At 38.3% G+C, this 25,788-nt stretch overlaps 1 protein-coding gene across 1 annotated transcript in view; it reads right to left on the bottom strand.

Moving 5' to 3' along the window:
• Positions 1–25,788, bottom strand: part of LOC136851590 (polyamine-transporting ATPase 13A2-like) — a 227,693-nt gene that overhangs the window by 95,004 nt on the left and 106,901 nt on the right. Inside the window, exons 12-17 of the mRNA XM_067125881.1 lie at positions 9,995–10,161; positions 9,420–9,643; positions 7,894–8,127; positions 7,336–7,405; positions 4,874–4,949; positions 1,215–1,811 (exon numbers count right to left, since the gene is read on the bottom strand). Of these exons, the coding sequence (XP_066981982.1) occupies positions 1,215–1,811; positions 4,874–4,949; positions 7,336–7,405; positions 7,894–8,127; positions 9,420–9,643; positions 9,995–10,161 (1,368 nt within the window). The remainder of the gene's footprint in view (positions 1–1,214; positions 1,812–4,873; positions 4,950–7,335; positions 7,406–7,893; positions 8,128–9,419; positions 9,644–9,994; positions 10,162–25,788) is intronic.

The raw sequence follows: 25,788 nt of genomic DNA, 5'->3' as shown, positions 1-25,788 counted from the left end.
TAATTTTCTACCAAGGCTCTTGACTTGCAGTCTGTTCATTGTATTAGTATGATAGTTTTCTAATCAGGCTCTTAGGCTTATTTTTTAAGCTTCATTAAAAAATCATATTTTTACCAAAACCATTAAGAAGAAAGCATAATTACAAACAATTCCACCTACATACTTACCGTATAATCCTCAAAGATTAAGAATTCTATATTTAGATTATTTTCTATACTAAGAGAGAGAGAGAGAGAGAGAGAGAGAGAGAGAGAGAGAGAGAGAGAGAGAGAGAGAGAGAGAGAGAGAGAGAGAGCGCACATAATTATGGACGAATTAGCAGCAATAATCTGAGACAAATTATTTTCCTAAAGTTTCCCAATTATGAATCAGCTTGGTTTGAAAAGCAGGTTATGCTTACTTCAAGGTTTTATATGCAATAAGAATGCTAAAGTCTTACAATTACTTTCATTAGTATGGATACCAGCAGCAAGATACTGCCAAGCATTCACTGACATTACATTAAATGACCAACTCGCACTAAATTCCCAGTATGTCAAAGTTACCCAAAAATAGAAATGTTTAAAGTTCCAAACAAAATACAATAATGCTATTGATAAAAAAAAATCTGGATCAGTCCGAGAGAAAAATGACAACCTAAGCAGGAGAACTTTGGAAAACCTTGAAAGAAAGATGAAAAAAGGTGACTGGAAGATATGATTGCTTAGTGCATAACAGTAATTCATTGCATAAAGAAAAATCTAAATCTAGTTTTATAACACCCAAAATAGTCTCTCTACTACATACTTAATACCTTCACCTACCATGTACTTAACAGATATCTAATGCAGTCTTTTTTCATGCATAAATACCTAATATTTAATTAAATTATGCAACTGTTGCCGTATTTGGCTTGACATAATGAATCGGGAAGGTTTTGTAAATGCAGGACTTACATTAATATTCAACTGCATTATACTGTTAAATCATGCCACTGTACTTCTTCACATTGCTCTAGAGTTTTTCCTTATTTCTATTATCAAGCACAATAAGTTGAGCAAAATGGAAACCAAAAAGCAACACAAGCAAAAATCACAATTATGGATGTAAAGAAAAAGGCATGAAAAAAATCACTTGGTTCTGAGATTAGTAAATAGCATGCCAATGAACATCAATCAACAATATTCAGCATAAAAAAAAATACCAACTAGCCAAACTTCCATCACCAATATCACCTGCTCCACAAAATGGGCATCCTGAGTCGTAGAGGTATCTGTGCTCTCACTCTGAGTAGGACCTTCACCATCACTAGTGTGTAAATGCAGTACACTAGCAGTGCTTTCAAGTGGAGTGCACACAGTATCAGTGGCGTGAGGCATGGAATGGACATTTGATGGGGAGCAGGGCGGAGCTTGGGGAGGATGAGATGAAGGTAAACTAAATAAAAGAGAATGATATGAATGACAGAAGGGTTGAGTAAATGATGACATTGAATTATGAGATACAGGACATGATGAAGGATATAAAGGAAGTGAAGAAGGGATGGCAACTGATGGTGAAATAGCAAGAGGTTGGGATTGCACATTAAGAATTAATGAAAGTGAGTTCGACTGAGATGATGATGTATAAGCCTGTGAATTTTCAGCTGTGACTAGAGAGGATGGATGAGCAAGAGCCTGAAGCGAGTTCTGAGATGAAATGGCAGAAGGAACAGGATTAGGAGGATGGGGGGAAGTTGGAAAGGTTGCTGTTGGAGGTCGGACAATTGTGGGAATAAGGTTATCAAAGCGTTGTGTGTCTTCATCACTTGGTTCCTCCATTGCCTGGTTGGGTTATATCATGTTAGTTGGATAACCAACACCCTCAAAATATTTTTACATATTTATAATCTAGAAAATATTTTTAACATTTAATATCTACACATACCTTACAACACGGAACTTAGACACTCAAAACATCACCAGTAAAATTACAGTTCACAGCCTAATCTCAAAGTTTAATTATGAAACTTCTGAATGACAATATTAGAGATCATTAAAATGTCAAATGAAATGTTAACACATATGTACGTACTGGTATCATGATTTTGTGCCGAAGTGGGTGTTAAAGTGTGTGCCCTCAAATTCAAGCAATATCTGCCTGTATTATTATGTAGCTAATGCTTTTACCATAATGAAAATGAATTATTTATGATGCTAAAATGATTTCGATACATATGACAAATTAATGAAGACTTAAACTTCACAAGTACAATACACATCAATATTTAAATAAGCAGTGCAAGCTTGAATACTTACTCTTATTTACTTGACATGAATAAAAAGAAATAACACTGACACTAATGCATACAGAAAATGTTGCTGAGCAACCTTATGAAACAATGACATCATTCTGGGTTCTAGTATTTGGGTATAATACTTTGTATACCAAGTCAAAAATATACAATATTTCACTAACTTAGATCAAATTTCCTCTATTAAAGTATGACATCAGAGAAAATGACTGAAAAAAGCACAGTACACACTAAAGCTCAAAGAAATAAAGGCGTTCAAATCTGTCAACATTAGAGACAGTTTGAATAAAATAAAATACAGAAATTCATGCATATTGATATACAAGCCATGTGTGCTATTTACCACAGTAAAAGACTACTAACTATTAAATTAATATCCTGAAACTTTGATATTCAGTGCTATTACTGTAAGTTGTAATATCTGTGTAGACACTTGATATAGATTCATACTTATGGCCAATTTCTAAGTTGTGTGACTAAAGGAATTAAGTCATTTTCAACAGAAGTGCTCAGCTTATGTGAGTGCTTTTAGTAAAAATCAATGAAGAGAAGAAATAATTCTCGTTACATAAACGACCAAAGTCTGTTAATGACTGAATAAAAAATGTTTTTAAAACAATTTTATTTAAAACCATTAATAAAATTAGCCTTATTCCATATGAACAACCCCAGTTACACTGGCTATAAGAGATGGAAGAAGAATGGTTCCACAGTGCATGACCAGCCCACCATCCACTGCCTGCTGAGAGCTATATTGCTCATGCTTCTGTGCCAGTCCTCATCTGGAAGAGTGAGGGAGAGTCAGGAACTGAAGGTTATGATTAATGGGTTTGTATAAAGAATTGCTTTGAATTAAAAGCATCAACTGAATGATAAATACCCTACACTGCAATGACAGGGGAGGATGAAGCAAAAGAACCTCTGAAGATAATAGAAGAACTGGATGAAGTAAGTACAGTTCCTGTAGGCAGTGGACACTGGAAAGGACAGAGCTCAGAAATACAGGTAATTTTCATAAGTAATGATGCACCAGACATTCTCAGGTGGCTCATGCATCAAAAACCTGAGGCATAAAGGAAGGTACTTGATAAGGTAAACACCATAAGAGAACACTCTAAATAATGAGGGTGCTGATTAAGAGCCAGAAACATCTAATTTTGCCTACAAAACAGGAAACTCTTGAGATTCTGATTCCTGTGACTTGAAAGTGAAAGGCAAATGAGAGGGCAGCAAGAATGCAAATAGTAGGAAGTGTAACTTGAGAGGTCCCTGCATGGCAGAAAAGGCAAACATTGCGAGAAAAGTAGGGTAAGACATCAAAAGCTGGATGCATATGAAGAAGGCCTAATCAGAAGTGATTCTCTGCTAAGAAATACAAACCAACTGATGACCACAAATGCCAACAGCTGAGATAAGAGGCTCTGTTGGGTATGAACCCTACTGAAGTGCTAAGATAAGTTTGCCAGTAGATAAAAAAAAAAAAAAACAAGAAGTAAAATCCTTGAGGCCAACATAAAAGAGCCACTAAAAGGCCACCTGAAGTCTCTGGAATAACAGGAGTTAAAGGGCAAACAAGCATGAAAAATTCTGTCACTCTCAAGACCCTGTTCCTCTGGATAAAGTCTGGAGAGAGGGAGGGGTAAAAATGAAAAACGAAAGCAAGTGACAATCTTGAGATGGAGGAAAAGGATGGTATTAATGGAAATGAAGAACGGTACAGACAAGAACCTAGTACCTCACACACAACAAGAGGAGGTAAAGGGTGGAGGGACAGGATTCATGCCACAACTGCTGTCATGACCAAGGAGAAACACCTTCCATAAGGCATGCCTAATAATCAAGCCTTAAGGAAATGCAGTGACCAAGGAAGGTTGCAAAACAATGCAAAGGGTTGCTCCAACAGTCTCCTGCAAGAGTAAGTCAAAACCATGCACAATGAAAAATGGTCTAAACACATTTAGTATGTCCAGGAACCAAAGAATGGCAATTGCAACCCATGTTGCCTGAGCTGGTTGAGAACAGAAACAAGGGAGCCCAACAAGTAGAGATTATAAACCCACTGAGCCAGAGCATTCCTACTCATGCCCATGGATTGCACTGACTTCTGAGGGTGGGAGAAATCACCAACACAGCATGACAGTGAGAAGCCCCAGGATGAGAGAAGTCAGGAATACACAGGGTAAATCTTGATAGAACTGACACCTTTACAATATTACAAGTGAAGAACCTGGTAACCAACTGGAAAAGAAACTTGATTCCCTAAGGAGGGAAAGCTATGCAGTCCCTCCCTAAGGAGGGAAAGCTATGCAGCAACAAAACAGTGAGTGAAAACCCATCTCAGTACTCCAAGATGAGGGGCAACCATGCCTTTGGCTGGGATTGCAGCCCCAGATAAGCTGAAACTCTTTGAATCAGTAACTTTCATGGAACCAGCATTATTGCTAGAAAAGTAGCCTGTGGGAGGGATCCTCATAAACCAAGACCCAGAGGACAGCACCCTGATAAGATATGAAACTGCTTGGAGGGAATGACCTTGAAGCAATCAACTTTGCCCAACTCCCCTTAGTGCTCATTACCCTAAAGAGAATTTAAGACACTAACCTTCCCAAGCCACTCAAGAAGGTTGAAAGTGTCATCACAAATTCCAACTGAACCATGGGGATAATAGGCCTTTCCCCTGAAAAAAAAAAAAAAAAACAGAGATAGTATGAACTTCACCAAGTAGCATAGGAGGTCAAAAGTTCAACATAGGAAAAGAAGAGCAGTGCACACCTTTCAAATGACACCGTCAAGAAGCTGAGATCACTGGGACAGCTCACAAAAACACAGGTACAAAGTATGGGATCAAAAGGTATCCCAAAATGACCTGAGAGCAGTGTGCAGACCTGCAACGAGGTTTGTGGTACAGATCAAGGAACTTTGGGACCAAAACCCTTTTAAAATTAAAAGAAACTCGAGGTATACCTCAATAACCACTGGCATAAGAAAGGTAAGGATGCAATGAAACCTTAACATTAGTTGGAAGACTGAGCATGCCAACAAGCACTCCTAAATCCTAGGAAGTGAGGAAGTCACATGCACCAGTCTCCAGAAACACACTATTCAGTGTTAAGAGTTAACATTTCTTCAGAGGAAGGGGGGGGGGCAATCTCTGTGATGGTGGGTGGTAATCCTTGTCAAGGAATGGGAGGGATATTATGAAAAATTCAAAACAAAGACCTCTTGTCAAAATATTCACACTTCCTTAATCCACCCTGGACAAAGCCTGACTGATGGAGGAAAGGTAGGAGGGGAGACCAAGGGGTTAACTTCTCCAAGGGCATCCATCTCCAACTAGTGTAAAGACAGCTTGCTGACATAAAATGGGAGAATTTCATAAACCACAAGGAACACAAGAAAGGACAAGGAACCTGAGGCATCTAAGGAAAAGACAGCAAGGCAGGGAAGGCAGATGCAGGCTGGTCCTCACAAACATGAAAAAAATCTAAGAGCAAGGTAAATGAAATGTGGTCAACATCGAACATACACTCATCATTACCCACCCATATTCCTTCAAGGAGTACGGTTCTGCAGAGGGGAGCAAGTCAGACAAAACCTACAAGAGCAGAACTCCTACAAAATTAAGACCATGGGCATACGGAATGAGGAACAAACATAGAGAAGAATAACACTCCTGAGTCAGAGGTAGGGTTGATGAAACTAGGCAGATCATCAGCAAGAAACCAGAGCAGTTTGGTGATATCCCACTGCAATGAGAGAGAGAGAGAGAGAGAGAGAGAGAGAGAGAGAGAGAGAGAGCATCAAACCATCTACACAACAGACAACAGACCAGTGACTAACCAATGGACCAGGCAGATGGGCCACTTTTATGAAGCCTTCATGAAGAAGAAGTGCACTACCAGGAGAAAAATAACGCTTGTCAGGAAAATATATTGAAACAAATACTGGGATGAGAGGTATATGTCCAGTACCCACAGGGTCATATAAAAAGAGATGACTGAAATCATGATCTCCAAGTGCAAGAAGAAGGTACATATGTTTTATGGTTAATCCTTACAATTTTGTTTTGCACTTACCTGTCGAAGTTGCAGGGGTTTGTCAACCTGGTAAGTGTTGACCTTCGAGAGAACATTCTCCCTCTCTTGCTCTCTCTCTCCCAGACCCTTGTACCTAACTACTAAAATATGGATGTAAAACAACAAGATGGGTAAATGAAATTATGCATGATAAATAATTAATCCCATTAAGCTATATCCCCAAAAAACTAAACTGTGGCAAGGAAACATAATTTGTGGGAGTTAACTCCCATCTCGCACAAAGTCACCAAATCAAATCACATTATCTATAAGTCTGTTATTAATAACTTTTAAAGTCACTTTGGTCTCTAGTTCCAATTCCACAAGGGGCTATATGCCATGACTATTTACAGTTTCTACCTTACTCAAAACATTCTTCCAGTGAAAGGGAACTCAAATTCCCAGGCATTCAACATGTCCTTCCAATTTGGTCTTTCACAAAGGAGTGAATAATCTTTCACAAGATCCCTCCGCACTTGGCAATTTCCACAACGCACAAACGGACACACTACTTCCGTGGTGCACCCAAAAATCCAGATTTCTAACCGAATAAGGGCTTCAAGAAAGTTCTATCTAGAATAGGGAAGGAAAACTCTGCTCGGGCAGGTGTTGATGACGCTTCGAAATCCAAGGGTTAATGTACAAAAAATGCTGAATTATCAAGCACACCAAACACATACCTTCCACCTGCGAGATTTACTAAACATTGCAGAAGTTTGTATGTCGCAAATACCTCCATACCCATTTGACGCATAGACCTGAGCTTGCTAAAGAAATACCAGCAAGATCACCATTTCAATACTTTTGTCATCAAAATGATGCACTTTGAGAATGAATGAATGTGTCATCAAACTGATGCACTTTGAGGAGAATGAATGTGTCATCAAACTGAAGCACTTTGAAAAGGATGGCTGAAAGAGACCTGCAGTTGCAATGGGGATCTCCACAAAGGAAAAGTCACCTTAAATAACTGAAGCAGCAACATACAGGACCAAGAGAAACAAGTCAAACATGATGGGCACATATAGGTAGCCCTGAAGATGCTGAGTTGTCAACACTGAAAGAACAGGAAAGTAAGCACTCAAAGACACAGCAGTAACTGAACGGCTTCAGTGCAACTTGTGGATACATAACAAGAAAAACAAGAGACAACCAGGTCACAAACATTTGTCAAGGAGGGAATCCTCTCTAAGGCAACACTGGGGCTGACAAGTCCAAGTGCAATACAACAGAAGACGAAGAAGCTTCAATGATGCAACTTCCTGAACCCTGGGGGATTACAGAGAAAAAAAGCAAAGCTTCTGTTACAGAACCACAATTGAACAGAATCCATGAACTAGCACACAAAAGCCAAGACCCAGAAAATGACAATGGAGGCATTGCCATGGGCAAACCCAGAACAAAACCACAAGGGAGGGTACCAGAGACTGTTGAAGCACTGAATGTCAAACAATAGACATCAAAAATAATGTGGTGCCTGACCATACAATGTAAAAAGACCCCCTGGGGATGCTTAAAGCCCAAAGGCACAAGGAACTGAGGTACCAGGTAACCTAGAACCCAGACAACCAAAAGAATTAGCAGTCATCAGTGATAAAGTTGATGACTCAATGGGAGCCACCATCACCAGATATACAAGGGCAGGTGAAGCTAGATAACGGATGAAACACAAACCTGCAACCAGCTCCATATGGCCAGAGTTCCAGAGAGGCATCAACTTGTTGGAGGGTAACAAGCACAACCCATGTAGAAAGGTCTCCATACCCTCTCCAACATCCCCTCGTAGGAAAAAAAAAAATTAACAAAAAATCTGGTTCAAGGGTCAGTTGCTTTCACCAAGAGTTCTGGTTCAGGGGTCAGTTGCTTTCACCAAGAGTTCAGAACAGCAAAGAACACATCATGGGCCTAAACCTTGCATTTAAAAAGGCCCACATTTATAAAGAGTACAAGACCTAAAACAATGTGTAGCTTGGGAAACCGCATGTCCTAAAACTTGGAAGTTACACAGAAAAATATATAATCTAGGTCAAGGCAGATAGTGCATTGCAAGCTCAGCATACTAGGTGGAACCTTTCTTCCTTTACTCTTCTAGCTGGTGGAACATAACTCCATTTTTTACACAGAATAAAGCTCAATATGATTAATGGGTTTTGTATAATTAATGAGTCACTACTTGAATATTTTTCTAACAAATGAGTCACTACATTGATTATTTTTCTTTTTTTAAAAACATGTATGTATATGCATTTATGTGTAGCTTATGTTTTGCTGCTTATAAGTTTTTGTTCCTATTAGGTATTTTATAATTTTTATCTTCAGCTTACCTTAGTAAAATTATTAACCTTGCTTCTTAGAAAATATCAAAATGAGGGTTTTCGCCTCTGGATTGAGTGCTGAACTTATTATTTTACTCAAACATTTTCCAATTTTATTGTACAGCTAGGTAAAGTTTCTTATTGTTACTGCTTCTTTATTAATTTACATTGCTTTCAACTCTAAAAATTGTGCTGAAGCTTTTACTGTCCTGCAGTTTGTATTAATAATAAGGCTTTTATCTTACTTTACGGGTACTGTTGGTTCATATAAATAAGACCCTTTATAGCAAAAAGGAAAACAGAACAACTTCAATACTGTACTATGAGAGAAAATGGCTATGCTTACATATCCCGAGATAACAGGAGTGCAGAAGGAAGACGAGGGACTGCAATGACTGCAGCGGATAAATCCCCCCCTCAAATGGAGTGACCTGTCGATCAACGAAGGAAAGGTGACCATCACCAGCAAGAAGAGTATATGTAATACTCGTGTCCTTACTTGCCAGAGGGTTTAAGGAAGAGGGCTTTCGGCCTCACCCCAACAATCTATCCTACCCATCAGGCTGATCCACCGTCATAATGATAGCAGAGAGGTATATCTGGAGGGACATGAGAAAGGATGTCAAGACCTGGGCAAGACAATGCATCCCATGCCAAACGTTAAAAATCACAAGGCACACGCAGAGCGGGATAGAAGAATGCAAGACGACATCCCGCCGCCTTGCCCACATTCATGTCGACATAGTGGGCCCTTACCCTCATCAGAGGGGTACAAATATCTATTCACAATAAGAGATAAGAACACAAGGTGGCCAGAAGCAATCCCCATCCGGCAGCAGACAGCAGAAAGCTGTGTTACAGAAGGCACAGCGTTCCCCAGATCATTGCCAACGACAGGGGTGCGAACTTCACCTCCATCCTGTGGAATGCCCTCACCGATAGTTTGGGAACCAAAATAACATACACCACCGCCTACAACCCTGAAGCCAATGGAATAATCAAAAGGCTGCAAAGATCATTAAAAACCTCTCTAACCGCCAAATGCAAAATAGGCAGTTGGAGGAAAGAACTGCTGTGGGTCCTGCTAGGATTAAGAACAACGCCACATTAAGCGTTCAATGCATCCCCAGACAAAGTCCTCTACAGCCAAGCATTGACGTTACCAGTAGACGCCTTCCTGGACAACAAAAGCCCAACAACATCCGAAACGAGAAAAGCAATAGAGAAACTGTTACCAGCAAAAATGATGTACTATGCAGAGAGAAAAGTGTTCGTCCCCACAGACTTAATGAATGTAAAATACACATTCATCAGAGTCGACACACACAAACCCCTCCCCTCTCCCAGGCATACTCTGGCCTGCACAAAATCCTTCAATGGCAACTAAAAACGTTCCAGATGTTGGCTGATGGAAGAACGACGTGGGTTTGGAGTGACCCATTGAACCAGCCCATATGCGGACACCAGCCAACAGACACAGGCTTTCTTCTGGGTAGTGCTGTAGGCATGCACACCATCTGCGATTCAGTGCATGAAGACTTCAAGAGCTTTCTCGACCTCATCCGATGCAAGTCAGATCACATTATCCGGTAAGCCCAAAAGAACGCTTTCTTTCCTGTGGCACAGAGGTGCTAGGGCAGTATGGTGAATGTGTTGACCAATAGGAGTGATAGATTGCTGTGGCTTTCAAGTGACAGTAGGGGACTCTAGATCTAATAATTAATGTTTATATATGCCCTGGAAGAACAATAATTCTCATCAATACTGCATGATCTAGGTGAGTTACAAAGCATTATTCCCGATTCTACTGTTGATCATATTTGTATAATCGGGACCTTAGTCTCACCCCACAAAACAATTTTATAATGAACTTACTCGTTTCTGTTCAAATCATGCTTCTCAATTAGTGATGTAATGCTCCTCCCTCCTCCTCCTATACCTATGTACAAAATAGAGCGGACACAATTACAATCTCCTGGATGGACCGCATCACATCCCCTCAACTTCATGATTCTATTGTGACCTGCAACATTACTCTGATATTGCAATGGGCACAGATCACAACCCCTTACAGGTGTCATTCAATTTATCCTCACTACCATGAACCCCCAACTGATCACCCACCTGCTGTGAACTGGGATTTTAAAAACCAACAGAAAACTAGTTCATTTAGGGGAACCACAGAAACCAGGCTGCAGTCAATATTTCAACCAGCAGACACCTTAATGTGCACTAACCCAAAATGTAGAAACAACCACCACAGGAGAGATCTAAAAGAATTCTATTCAAATATAATTTCTGCTATGCTTGCCTCCAGCACAGGTACCTTTAGATTTCGTCAGGGCAACTCTTGTAATATACCTGGATGGGATGACTTGGTTAACCATACGTGAGCCTCTATTTATAAAAACGATCTCCCGTATGCGGCAAGGCGTTGGGAGTAGCGCTGCTGGAAAAAGTTTTTAAAATCACAGCACTTTAGTTTTCAAGATTAAGAGTTCATTTTTGGCTCCTTTTTGTCATTGCCTGAAGTTTAGTATGCAGCCATCAGAAATGAAAAAAAATATCATTATCATATATAAATATTGAAATATATGACAGTTAAAAAAATTTCATATATATTTTATACAAATCGCTGTGAGCAAAACAGTTAAAGCTAACGGATTATTTTTTTCTTTGTATTGTACACTAAATTGTGATGATTTTGGTATATAACAAATTGTAAAATGATCAAAAAGCAAACAGAGAAATATTATCACAATATGATGCATGAATCCGTGTGCGTGGACGTAAATTTTTTTTTTTTTTCAAAAACTCACCATAAATCGAAATATTGTGCTAGAGACTCCCATTTGTTGAAAAACGAAGCTAACTGATGGAATATTACTAGACTCAAAAGTGTTTTAGCTTTTACAATTGCAGTTCGATTCATTTCGGTTGAGTTAAAAGTTGACCAAGGTCGAATTTTTTATTTATAGTAATTTATATGAAAATATTTCAAAACTGATAAGCTACAACCATGAGTTCTTTCTGTTGTATTCTGTAAATTGTACATTTTCATATATAAAAGTTTTATGTAACGACTAATATAAAATGGTGCAAACATTACGACAACATGTGAAATAATTTCTGAGATGTTCGACGAGTTATCAGCACGACGTTGAAAATGTTTTTAAATTCACCATAAATCGAAATATTGTGCTAGAGACTTCCAATTTTGACAAAATAAAGGTAAATGATTGAATATTACTAGAATGTCAGAGTTTTTTAGCTTTACAATTGCGTTTTTTCGGACCATTTAGGTCGAGTTAAAGTTGACTGAAGGTTGAAATTTTAGTTAAAGTGATTTATGTGACAATATTTCAAAAGTGATAAACTACAACCATGAATTATTTTCTGTTGTATTCTACATGAAGTGCGCACATTTTCATATATAAAAGTTTATGTAACGACTAATGTAAAACGATACCAACATTACGACAACGTGATTTAAAGAATTTCTGAGATGTTGGCGAGTTCGCAGCAGCGCAGGCGTAGGAAAAGGTTTTTGCAGAAATTCACCATAAATCAAAATATTGTGCTAGAGACTTCCAGTTTGTTGCAAAATGAAGGTACATGATTGAATATTACTAGAATGTAAGAGTTTTTTAGCTTATAATTGCGTTTTTTACCATTTTTGGTCGGAGTTAAAGTTGATCAAGGTTGAAATTTTGGCAGTTATCGTGATTTATATGAAAATATTTCAAAACTGATAAAGCTACAACCATAATTATTTTCTGTTGTATTCTACATAAATTGCCATTTCCATATATAAAACTTTAAATAACGACTAATATAAAAGTTGTAAACTTATTCGACAAGCGGACGAAAGAATTTCTGGCGCCGGACGTGGGGAAAAGTTTAGCAATTTATCATTAATCGAAGTATTGTGCTAGAGACTTCCAATTTGTTGCAAAATGAATGTAAATGATTGAATATTACTGAATGTAAAGATTTTAGCTATAATTGCGTTTTTGACCATTTTGGTCGAGTCAAAGTTGACCGAAAAGAAATTTTGGCAGTTATCGAGATTTATATGCAAATATTTCCAAACTGATAAAAGCTACAACCATGTAGGTTGTATTTTGTTGTATTTACATGAAATTGCACATATTTTCTTATAAAACTCTTTATAACAGCTAATATAAAACAGTGCAAAAATTACGACAAAATAGCGAAAGAATTCTTGAAATTTTCGGCTAGAGTTACCGCGCGGACGTAAGAGAAAAGATTTTTTCAAAAATTCACCATAAGTAGAAATCTTAAAACTAGAGACTTCCCACTTTGTTGTAAATGAAGGTAAATGATTGAATATTACTAGAATGTAAGAGTTTTAGCTACAATTTGCGTTTTCGACCATTTCAATCGAGTCAAAGTTGACTGAAAGGTTGAAATTTTTTGAAATCACGTCTGATGCGTCCACTTGGCACCCAACCAGACAATTTTTTAGTTGGCAATGTAATACGTCCAGTAGGTGTTTAAGGGTTAAAGATCTATATACACATTCACGAGAAATGTTTCTACTGTGAAAACAAAATGGTAGCCCAAGGGAAGGACACTTTGCACTGCTAATGAGGCAGGCAGAGCGCAGTTCAAACTTGCCCTAAACATTGCAGGCTGAATGAAAGCAACTAACTGAGCTGAAGCAAGCGTCTAAGAAAATTAGAATCTGGCAATTACCCCCGTCTTTGAAGGTTCATTCAATCCTAATTCCTAAAACTAAGCTATCACAGAGAGTGGGAGGGCTGGTCAGTGATGGGGCTGCACCTACCTGAAGAATGTGGGGCGAATGTGGGATCAGTTCAACTATCCCAATTGCATAAACATCAAGACTCCTGAAGGGATGTAAATAACCTCCTTACTTATAATGGTCAGTTTCAATTCACCGATCGTATTACACCAGGTAACATCAGCGATGCCATAAACAACCTACCTAATAATAAATCGCCCAGCTGCAATGCTGAAGCTTCCAAATTCTGCCATCCGATAATTTACATTTTGCTAGCTGCTCTATTCAATGTGTGCATAATTCACCAGTTTCTTCCAGACTCCCTACTCTTAGTTCACTTAATACCATTAATAAAAAACAAGCTAAAGGATGCAGCTGACCCTGGCAATTATTGCCCAATTGCAATTACTACAATTGCGTCGAAGATACTCGAGTCCGTTCTTCTAGTGAGACCTCTCCCCTTTCTACACACTACAGGTACTGACAACCAGTTCAGCTTTAAAGCAAACCACTCAACCGACACCTGCATCTACATCCTGAAAGAATTGCTAAACTACAGTGTTACCTATCATCAGCCTCTCCTGTTTTCCTATGTTTTGTAGATGTGAGAAAAGCATCTGACAGAGTAAACTACCTGAAACTCTTCCTAAAGCTACACAAACGAGGGACACCTCTATATCTAATTGGCATTTTATGTTGTTGGTTCCCCACGCAGCAATTGCGTGTCAAATGTGGTAATGTATTGTTGTACACCTTCGGCTCCCTAAACAGCCTTCGGCAAGGGGATATTCTCTCTCCATACCTGTTTAACACATACACAGATGCCCTGAATGTCAAACTGAACTCACTCCCAATCGGATGCACTATCAATGAAACAACAATGAATAACCTCTGTTATACCGATGATATGGTTCTGATTTCCCCATCAGTGCAAGGTCCAGCGACTCATCGACACCTGCCGCCAACATACAGAGGAATCTGATATCCTAGACAACGAAACCAAAACCCAGTGTATGTCGCTACTCCTGACATTGCTCAAGCATATTGCAGAACCACTAATTTTCCTAGGAAATCATTGTCTGGAATTCGTGCATGAATTTCCCTATTTGGACCACACTATCAAGCACGACCTACGAGACACGGCAGACAGAACAGAGGCATCGTAAACTACATGCAAATGGTAACATGACTGCGAGGAGGTTTGCCTTATGTTACCGACAAACAAAACTGCTGCTCTTCCGCTTGTAATGCTACACTACATATGGACAAACTATACACGAGAGACCATGAGACATACCACTGTTGCTCACAATGACATTGTAAGGCGCCTCACAGACACTCCGCCATGCAGATGTTCGTAGAAAACCGCCTAGATAATTTGAAAATCATTGTGAGGCGAACAATGTCCAGTCTGATCACCCGACTGAGAAACAGCAGCAATTCGCTCATACACAGCATCCTAAGCAGTAAGGCAAGAAGATCTAAATTGTGGGAAAGATGGGATGAGGCATCTGTTCCTTAAATGACTTACTCTCTATTTTTGCAATTATGAAGTGTCATCTCCAGAATCTGTCATTATTATTATTATTATTATTATTATTATTATTATTATTATTATTATTATTATTATTATCATTATTATTATTATCATATTTCTATGTTTTGTGTTATTATTGGTATTTTTGCTTTTCTTATTATTACTGTGATTAATATTATTGTAGAGTTTTGTAATTTTCAATATTCGTATTTTGCTATTATTCTCCATATAATTACTGTCATTACCGTTATTATGAAATCTATTTTTTTCTACTTCTTCAGCAACTGTGGATACTTCCGATAATTATTTTTACCATGTTACCTTTTGTATCTACTGTAGATTGTGTGTATTGTATTTGTATATTCCATGTATATGGCCCTGAGCCAAAATAAAGATTGTTATCATTATTATTCTCCTGGGGGGTGGGGGAGGGAGTACTGTAGGCGTGCATATTCAACCATGCGGCCTAAATGCCAATGAATCACACCACGCCTCGGAGAAAGCGCCACGATGTTGACATAAGGTCAGAAGAAAACACAAAATCCCGAGACGATGTCGTCGACAAATATTTCTAACGTTGTTATAGTCACCTCTTTGATACCGTATCAGTTTATACACTAAAACAACGTTCATTTAGCTATGTACATAGATTTCATAACCTTATGTTTTACACTAATATAATTGTATGTTTGCCCCTGTGAAGAAACACAGAGGCCTAAGCTTAATCCCTGCAAAGGGTGTTTGACTTGTGTGAATTTTAGATGAATAAATCAGTTGTAACCTGATCTATGCTTTCGCTTACACCTCATTCTCACAGTATGATGGTTGAAATGCAACCAAAACAGCCATTGTTATCCAATTCGGTTGTTCATAGCAGTTGTAGGAGGGTAATGTAAGATGACTTGGGGTGTTTGGGATGATGGTTCAGGGTGTATTTTTGTTTGAAATTATATTAAATAGTTTTAGTATAATAATTTAAGGTATATTTTTGTTTGAACTATTAAATCAGGCAGTGAACTGTTAAAATAGGCAATTATAAGCATTTTAGTTTAAGGGGTACAGGGTATAAATATACTTTATAGCAAAAACATACATTTCCGTATATAGGTATACAACAATATATTGCAGTTCCTTTTATAATGGTGTACACTTGGACCCTTGTATCTGTTATATTGTTGGACCCTTGTATCTGTCATACTGGTGAGTTACTATATATATATATATATATATATATATATATATATATATATATATATATATATATATATATATATATATATATATATATATATATAAATATATATATATATATATATATATAATATATATATATATATATATATATATATATATATATAATATATATATATAAATATATATATATATATATATATATATATATATATATATATATATATATTATATATATATTATAACTTATTCCAAATATATCTAGGAAAATTCACTAATTTGTGAATTTTTTCATAGAGCAATATTCACTAATTACTGTATTTTCATTTTATTTTCATGACTAAATACATTTCTATGATAAAAAAATGATCTACTAATTTTCAAATATTAATATTAATGTACACACAGCAAAATATCAGTAAAATATTAAATTAAAATCTCGCAAAAAAATCACCAAACAGCTTACCATAAACACCTCAGTTCAATTTCTCTCTCTCTCTCGGTATACATATCCTTTAATGAAAAAACAGCAAATATCAATAAAATGTTATTTCACTACAGAATCCACTTATACTGTATTAAATTGAACTATTATCACAGTAATGTGTACAAAAAAAACATTGTCCCGACATTTCTAATTGTTTTTACTGTAGGTACGCGTTGCCATAATTTTTTTCTTTCTCTGATTTACTTAACCATACTTCATGACAAGTTTAGCTGATTCTATCACACATAATATAACAGTACACAAGAGGATATTTTATTACTGTTGAAGTTTCATCTCTAATCACTAAAAATATTTAAAATCCGAATTTCATACATAAGCAACACAAGATTATACTCTCCTCCCCAGCCTGTCTAAGTCAAGTCTCGTCCCCAGCTACTGTGCTGAGACTTCGATTGCAAACACCAGTTCTCTCTCTCTCTCTCTCTCTCTCTCTCTCTCTCTTTCTTGAAATTATCATAAACTTTTATGTACAAATTAAAAAATGATAATTCCATTTAATACATTCATTTCTTTTAGCAACCAAAACATTATTTTCCTAATTCTTTCGGTAGTACCACCTGATTCTCAGAATGTCAACATTACAAATGTCAGGACGATTGGTTTTTATATACATATTACGATGATAACAGATCAATATAAAACAACAAAAATGGATTCTATAGGTGAAATACCATTTTATCAATATTTTGCTGTGTTTACATTAATATTATTTGAAAATTAGTAAATCATTCTAACATGTACATACACAAGAGAATATTTTATCACTGTTGATTCCATTTACAATTTGGTATTTTTTTAATGCATATTTAAATATTCAAGTACTGTACAGTATTTAACTCTACTTGTGAATTACCAATGTTTCCCCTATCTGAAAAAAGAAAACAGAACAGCTTAAATACTGTATGAGAGAAAATGGCTGTGCTTGAATGTAGGGGGACATGCATTTAGTTTTCACACGTAGCTGTAAGCCATATATTTTTCAGGGTAACGTTGGAAGATGACTTTGAAATTATATTCAAGGGTTTTAGGATGATAGTTTAAGATATATTTGGTGTTTGTGCTATTAAAATAGTCAGTTACAAGCATTTTTACAGAGGGGTCTTTGGTGTTTGAACTATTAAAGATAGCCAGTTATAAGCATTTTTAGAGGGGATACCAACTTAACACAGATTTTTGCTCAATGTGGGTGGTTGTAGTCCCTAACCCCTGCAATTATGGGGGATGCACTGTATATATATATTTTTTGATAGTGTAGCTGCTCTTAGTCCTCAAAGGGAGGAGTTACTCTCATGTCCATGAGAGGCTCCATAAGATAAACTAATATCAAAGAAATCTCTATAAGTTGGTCTCGGCCAGTATTAGTGCACGTTGACACTTGACAGTATAGGACTCAAGATAAGAGAGCTCTTCCTCTTATCTACAGCGGTTACCTCGGTTCTCAGTTCCTATTGTCAACCTACAGGAAGTAGCAACAGTGACATCATATGTATGTTGCCACTGTAGACATGGTACCGCAAATAGCACTTCGTCAACGACGCACCGTGCGAGACCTATCTTATCCATTACTTTCATAGTCTCTGCAGTGTCAACACATCCACTGCTGAAGTGCTCATAGATCGGTCATCATAGAAGAACCAAAACTCAGTAGCAAGCTAAGTGCTTAGTTTTAAAACCAAGTGAAAAGTTTTAGAAACTGTTTAGATGGTAGATTATTTCATGAAGTTGAAAACTAGCATCTCTCATGAATACCTTAGTAATTATCTAGGCTACTTAGTGCTAGGCCATGCCCTAATTTATGCTATGACATGCGGGGAAAAAGCATTTGCTGTCGTCAGCCATGCCAATTCATCTATTGCCTAAACTTTAGTTGGCAACTGTGGTCAAGTAGACTATTTGATTATCGAACTGAATGGTTTCTCGTGAAAATGGCCCTGGAACATCATCAATATCAGGGAACTTGGTATCAAATTATACAGTTTTCCTTTCATGGAACTAACTCTAACAGAATGATAGCGGCTTTTGACAGAACTTGTATAGCTGACAAACAGGCATTATCTGAAGGTCATTGATGACCTTCTCTGTCTTAGTAATTATCTAGTTAGCTTAACAGATAGCCAAATACTTCATTTGTGATTAGCCCAGCAGGCTGAAGGCTAATTCATTCATATATTCATGCTGCAGAAAAACTGCATCTAACCACGCTCAACTTCCAAATCTTGGATTAAAATGAACCAACTCTTAAAGTTAATATTTGCACTGCCATGTTGAATGAATTTTGTGAAAATGTTCCCTAATAATCATTAATTTCAGGGAACTTGTATCAAATTATACTAAGTTTTCCCTCCATGGAACTACTTCGTCAATAGCAGCTTCGACAAAAATCATATAGCTGACAAACAGTGCCGTTCTTGAAGGTCAATAATATTTGCTCTTCTTACCTTAGTACTTATCTCAGGGTACTTGACAGATTTAGATTAGTAGCCTAGTAGGCTAGCTGACCACTCATATAGATAGAGTGCATGAAAACCAGCTTGACCAGTTCAACTTCCAAATCTTGGATTAAAATGAAACCAACTTTTGTGTAATATTTAATTGCTATACTGAAGAATTTTGTGAAATGTCTCTCTCAAATCGATCATTCATTTCAAGGAACTTGTATCACATGATGTTTTTCACACATTGCCCACTTGATGACATTTTTCAGGAAAACAATTACGCTTGTCTTTTACCATAATTATTAAAATATTACACTTTAATATAACAGGCATTGAAATTGTACTTAATTTATGAATCTAGCTTTGTCATAACATTGTACTACCGCTCCAAATTAGTCTGTAGTATATTCTGAGCGTACTATCTATACAGTGGCTACGGATGGTTAGTATACAGTAGTTTCTAATATGAACTTGTTCTTATATCATTTAACAGGGTCAGAGTTATGTAAGGCCCATACCACCTGCCATGAACATAGCCTCCAGAAAACATAAAAGAGATCAGTTGCCATACACGCAGGAAATGGTAATAATGTCTTGCAGAGTTTTAAGAGTGAAACAGCTTGTTTTAAGTGTCTTGTTAGGTCCTAGGTTTCAGTAAGGATACAGAAGGAGCAGACTACAGACATCTTCTGCAATAATCTCAGAATATTTCCATTCATTTCCGAACGGAATTGTTTGGGCCAAAACCTGGGCACAGGCAGGAATTCCAGTACCTCCAGGCTTCAACCTCTGACAGGAAGACTGGGAGATGTCCTTAATCTGACTGGAAATGGATTTTGAACTGTTGAATCACTTGTTGAACCCTGAAGGGCCAGGGGAATTGCCAGCTGTATAAAGAGATACTCTCAAAGAAATTCCATTCCCATCATGCAGCTATCAGATACTAAAGAGGACATCCTAGCTCCCCTCAAAAATTTTAAGTATATGATCCAGGACACAGCTTTTAGCTGTACATGGAGAGATACCTAAAAGGAATTCTGTCTCCCATACAGTTATCAGATATTAAAGGATCCAGTCCCCAGAAGGAAGTACACAGATTCACCTAACCCCTGACTGAAGTGCTTTGATCTTGAGGTATTGTAATACACTCAGGACTTCAACCATCCAGGGACTTTAACTCCTTGGTTAGGCAGTTGTAGTACCCTTCAAATCGGGAGGTACGACTGTTGAGGCACAATCAGATTGCAAGCCACCCACAAAGGGGAACTATGGTTTGCTGTAATTAAGGAATTCTGCATAAAACCAAACATATGAAAAATGAAAGATGACTCTGTTAAAGAAATGGCAATATATCAGGGACATTATGCATGATTCCAGAGAGCACCAGAGCTCCAACTGTTAGCAATAATCAGCCAGTTTGGGCTATAAAACTTCAATTAAAAAGATAGTAAGGGCTCCAACTCTCCGAGTAGCCCCAGCTTTCTGCCCCTTCACTTTTAAAGTATCAATCAGGTGAAGATGGATTTTATAATTTTATAAATCGGGAAACAAGAGCCAATGGCAGAATTAAAAGTCATTTGTCTCTGTCATCCTGGTGTCTGATAATTTACTAAGGAATGGGCAACATTTGTCCTTTGAGAGTGAAAAAGCCCACTGACATGGCTATCAACAGTGGGACCCCTATGAGAAAAATCTCAGAGGGGACAGCCTTGGCTGGATTTCACATGCCAGGCCCCATCTCCTCAGTACCATAATCCCTATTATTTATGCTGGAAGTTGCCATTAGAAGGCTTCCCAGAATCTTTCCAAATAATGTCTGCTGCTATGGCCACATCAGACTCTCTGTGTGACTTTCAGAAGTCTGGGCTCAACTCAGTGAACAAGCCCAACAACAGAACTGTTCAATATATGCTCTCCTTGGGAAAAAAGGGAATCCAGGATACAAAAAACCCAAGATTTCCCTTTTTTCCCAAACCAAAGAAAGTTCACCCTGACTCGGAGTCTGCAGGTTCCGGTCACCCCTAAAGGGTTCTTTAAAAACAAAGGGAACAAAGGCAAAAAGATCCTGTTCAAAGGTCCAAAACACTCTACCATGAAAGGAAATGCAATGCACAATGCCAATCAGTTATAAAGGAAGAGGAGGAGCCCACGCAATATGACGTGTCGGGGTTATCTTCATGCCACCCACTATCACATGCAACGAAGCCCCTGTACATAGCATTATCTTAAGGAGTGGAAATGGTCTCACACCACCACCCTTTTTTAAAGAGGTTCTTACAAAAACTAGACCCCTCTTTGGAAGTTTACGTGTAGAAGCCCCTTTTAAAGGGTTCCATAGCGAAACATACATATATTCACCATGGCAGTTGGAATGCCCAGCATGCCTCTTCAGTGTCCCCAAGAAGGATTCCTCCAAACAGAGGGGGATCCTTGGCCTATCAAAACTGAACAACAAACACATTGTTTGCCATGGTTTCCGGATGACTACTGTTGCCCAAGTACGTTCAATCATTTTGCAAGGGACCTGGAGCGTTTCTATAGATTTGAAATCGCATACTGACATGTCTCTATCATTTTTCCCTTCCTCCCCTTCTTAGGGTTCCAGATAGGGAAGGTAACGTACAGATTCAAGGCCATGCCCTTTGGGTAAAACATTGTCCCAAGAATCTTTACAAAATTAGCAACAGTAGTTATCTGGGGAACTCAGAAAAGAAGGAACTCAACTTGTAGCCTACCTAGATGACTGATTAATCTGAGGGCCACCAGAGTAGAGTGCTTACGAGGCCTAAGAGTGGTAGTTGACAAGCCCTAAGCAAAAGGCTGTCTAATAGATCCCGCCTTACGCCCAGCAGACACCATCAGTGACTGGAACTTTGATGGGATACTCTTCACAACCAGTCGTCTCTCTCCACCAATACAGTACTCAAAACAGAATAAAAAAAGGACCTCAAAAGGTTCCTTGCACAGCCCAGCGTTTCCAGACGGCAGTTGGATCGTATGATGGGCCTGTTACTGTTCAGACCTGTGATAGATCCAATTCTTACATAGCAACCCAAAACACTAAATACATTTTTTCTATCGCATGAAAGAAAAAAGATGCACGATCGGCCTCATCAAAGAAATAAAAAAGTTGGGGAGATACTCTGGCCTAGACTTGGAAGGGGTCTCTGGCAAAACAGGCTACCCTGACTCCTCTGTCTGTACGAGTGATAATACATATAGATGCCTCCTTGACAGGTTGGGAAGGTCACTGGGAGGATCGTCAGGTAGCAAGGAGGCGGTCACCTGCTCTGAGGAAATGTCATATCAACTTCCTGGAGCTGATGGTTGTCTTTTTGTCTCTCAGAAAACTGAAACCTACAAAAGAGACATACATTTTGTGGGTCCTAGACAAAACGATTGCAATGTCCTACATCAAGAAGTCAGGCTCATGCTTACCTCCTCTCAGCACAGTACTGTCCACCCTTTGGATAGTGCAAGTGAAGAAGTGGCACTTGTTCTGCAAAGTAAATGTTTCCACAACTGGAAATGGTTCTGTTTGCCACATGCGATAACCACCAATTTGTAGTGTATGTGTCTCTGAACTTGGACAATCAAGCAATGGCAAGAGATGCATTCCTATGAGACTGGAACAACTGGAGGACGATATATCCTTTTTCCCCCACTGTCCCAGTTTTTGAAATTTTTGAACAAGCTTCTAACCTTCAAAGGAACTGCTTACTTAATAGTCCCAAATAGACCAAACAGGCACTGGTTCCTATTACTTCAACAACAGGCGAAGAATTCAATTCCATTACTGTCCACTGTTTTATCCCAGACAGAAAGGGGTGAAAGTCATCTAAGCATCCTCCTATCGGAGCCGAGACCTTCACATGCATAATTTTAAATCTTGTCCGACACGAAAATTACCCACCCAACATTCCTAGGAACCTAGTGCAGAAACTACGGACATTGTCTATTCGGCAAATACCAGTCCATATGGAAAGTATGGTCAGATTATATTCATGCTATGAGCCCAGTTGAGATCTTTGTTGGTGACAGATATCTTGCTATTACAAAAGTCATGGCATACAAATCAACATGAACAGAATCCTTGCTTAATGGATTTAGTATTGATGCTAATATAGAATTGTCCCTTCCCTCCTCGGGTCTTACATTACAAAGACCTCTCCTGCAAGGCTTCCAACTATTTGGTCCCTGAATAAGATGCTTCGGCTTCTGTCAGCCCCTCAACTCAGTGGGCCCAATACAACCACAACTCACATGATGCCAAAGGCGATCTTCTAGACTACTTTGGTATCAGGAGCTTGTATTAATGAACTTAACTCTTTTAAACAGGGACGCTACATCTCTCAAACAGCTTGTCCCCTAGCCCATCATTCCTGGCCAAGAATGAGAACCCTTTAAATGGTTCAAACACTTAAGGTTTACCTTGAGGTCACGGCACACATCCCAGAAGGTCTAATTTTCCTATGCCCAAGCACAAACAAACCACCCTCTCTACATAGGCCACGAATAAAATCAGTGCCCCTTACTAAAAAGGCAGACCCACACTCCTTTCCTACGTCGCATGACATTAGGAAAGTAAGTATATCGTTGGCTTCCTTCACAAATGTTACTTCTGAAGAAGTCTCAGTGTTCAGGGTGGTCATCAGAGACATTATGATTAGTCCTGACCCCACTGACACTAGAGCAGAAAATCAGGGGCCACCTGCATATGGTGGGTATGCTAAGATATCACTGGGAAAGGTGCAACAATACTGTGACTAAACCCAGCATGTATTTAGGTCACTATAGAACTAATTCCCAAAAGAAGTTCTTATTTGGTTTCATGTTCCTTGTTACCAAACCCTAAAGGGTATTTGGAGTAAAGAATATGGTTTAAAACCTGTGGCTTGACCTTGGACCAAAGTTTTTTCTGGGTTGTTGGGATTGTAATTCAAGAGCTTAAGCAATTTCGTCACCTGTCAATTTATTTGGTAACTCCTTTGAGGACGAACAGTGGCTACACTATCAAAAAACAGGTTTTGACAAAGGAAAAACCTATTTTTGGTAGCTGCTATGTGTCTTCAAACCTACCCACTTTCTCTGACAAAAGGCATGGGATCTGGGTGAATATCATCTTGCATAGTCCTGAAAGAAAGTAAAAAGTAAGATAGGTCTCGCATGGTGTGTCAACACAGTGATGGCCGATGTACGAAGTGATATTTGCAATGCCACATCTACAATGGCGACATACAAAAGGTGTTGCTGTTGCTACTTCTTGCAGGTTGACAATAGGAATTGAGAACAGAGGTAATCGCTGTAGATAAGAGAAAGAGCCCTCTTCTACTGACTCCTACTCTATCAAGTGTCAACGTGCACTAATACTGGCCGAGACCGACTGAAAGAGAATTCTTTGATATTAGTTAGTCTATCTTAAGGAGCCTCTAATGGACCATGAGAGTAACTCCTCCCTTTGAGGATTCACAGCAGCCACGAAAAATAGGCTTTTCCTAAGTCAAAACCTGTTATATATATAGTTGACACCTGGTATTAGCGGGGACAGGGGCCACAACCACCAGCGATAAGCTAAAATCCGTGATAAGTTGAAACTCCTCTAAAATGCTGGTAATGCTATTTCAATAATTCAAACACCAGCATTAATCTCTGAAAATGCTTTATAACTGCCTATTTTAATAGTTCAATATCAAATATACCTTAAACTATCATCCCACAATAAACATACCTTAAACTATCATCCCAAAACACTTTAATATAATTTCGAAGTCATATTACAACACTACCCTTAAATATACTGTACATGGCTTACAGCTACGGGTGAAAACTGATCAAGTTCCCCATATATTCAAGCACAGCCACTATTGGAAAATTAGTCTGGTTGAAATCCAGAGCCAATTGGGATTGCATTATTGGAGCTTATCGAGCACTAAATTTCAGATGCTACATAGATCCTGATCCAAGAGTTAAATGAAATGATGTTGGCTATTTTGTTAAATGTCCCTACAAAGGTCATCAAATTTAGGACAATGACCAGCTATGATTTGATGGTTACATAGACAGAACCTACCATGACAACAGACCAAATTCAATGCATGAGGAAATCCATTTCAAATGAAAATTACACCATTTTTGTTGATATCATGCTGTAGAATCCTTCTATACAGCTGAGAGTGTATTACAATAATGTTCCTTGAAGGGGAACTTGAAGGAATTACTCATACATCTGTGGTGGACCAATTAACATCATCTATCTTTGTCATGCTCTGTCTTCCATTCCACTACTACTAACAGATGATGTTAGGTTGGTTACTTGCCCTACAGAAAGGCTGAACTGCTTCATCAAGCTTTTGAAGCTAAGCAATCAACTGGGGATGTCCCTCTCCCTGATACTTGTCATTCTGAACCTCTTCTTACAAAATTTACATTTTGCTCTAGGAATGTTAAGAAAATTCTGAATAATCTTGATATTCAGGATGAAGGATTCTGATGGTTTCCCTGTTTTTTGAAAATTTCAGCATGTTGTCTCCCCCAAGTTTAGTAGATTCTATACATTTTATGTCAACATAGTATCTTGTAGATGGCACAAGCTAATAATACCGTGCCATATTCCAAAAAGTGGCATATCTACAGACTTCCAGTAACTCTGAGCCAATCCTCTCTTCTCCTATGGTCTCCAAAGTTGC

Source organism: Macrobrachium rosenbergii, chromosome 3 (assembly GCF_040412425.1).
Source record: "Macrobrachium rosenbergii isolate ZJJX-2024 chromosome 3, ASM4041242v1, whole genome shotgun sequence".
Taxonomy (NCBI): domain Eukaryota; kingdom Metazoa; phylum Arthropoda; class Malacostraca; order Decapoda; family Palaemonidae; genus Macrobrachium; species Macrobrachium rosenbergii.
Note: the sequence above shows the minus strand (reverse complement) of the source record. Positions and strands in the feature narration are given on the sequence as shown.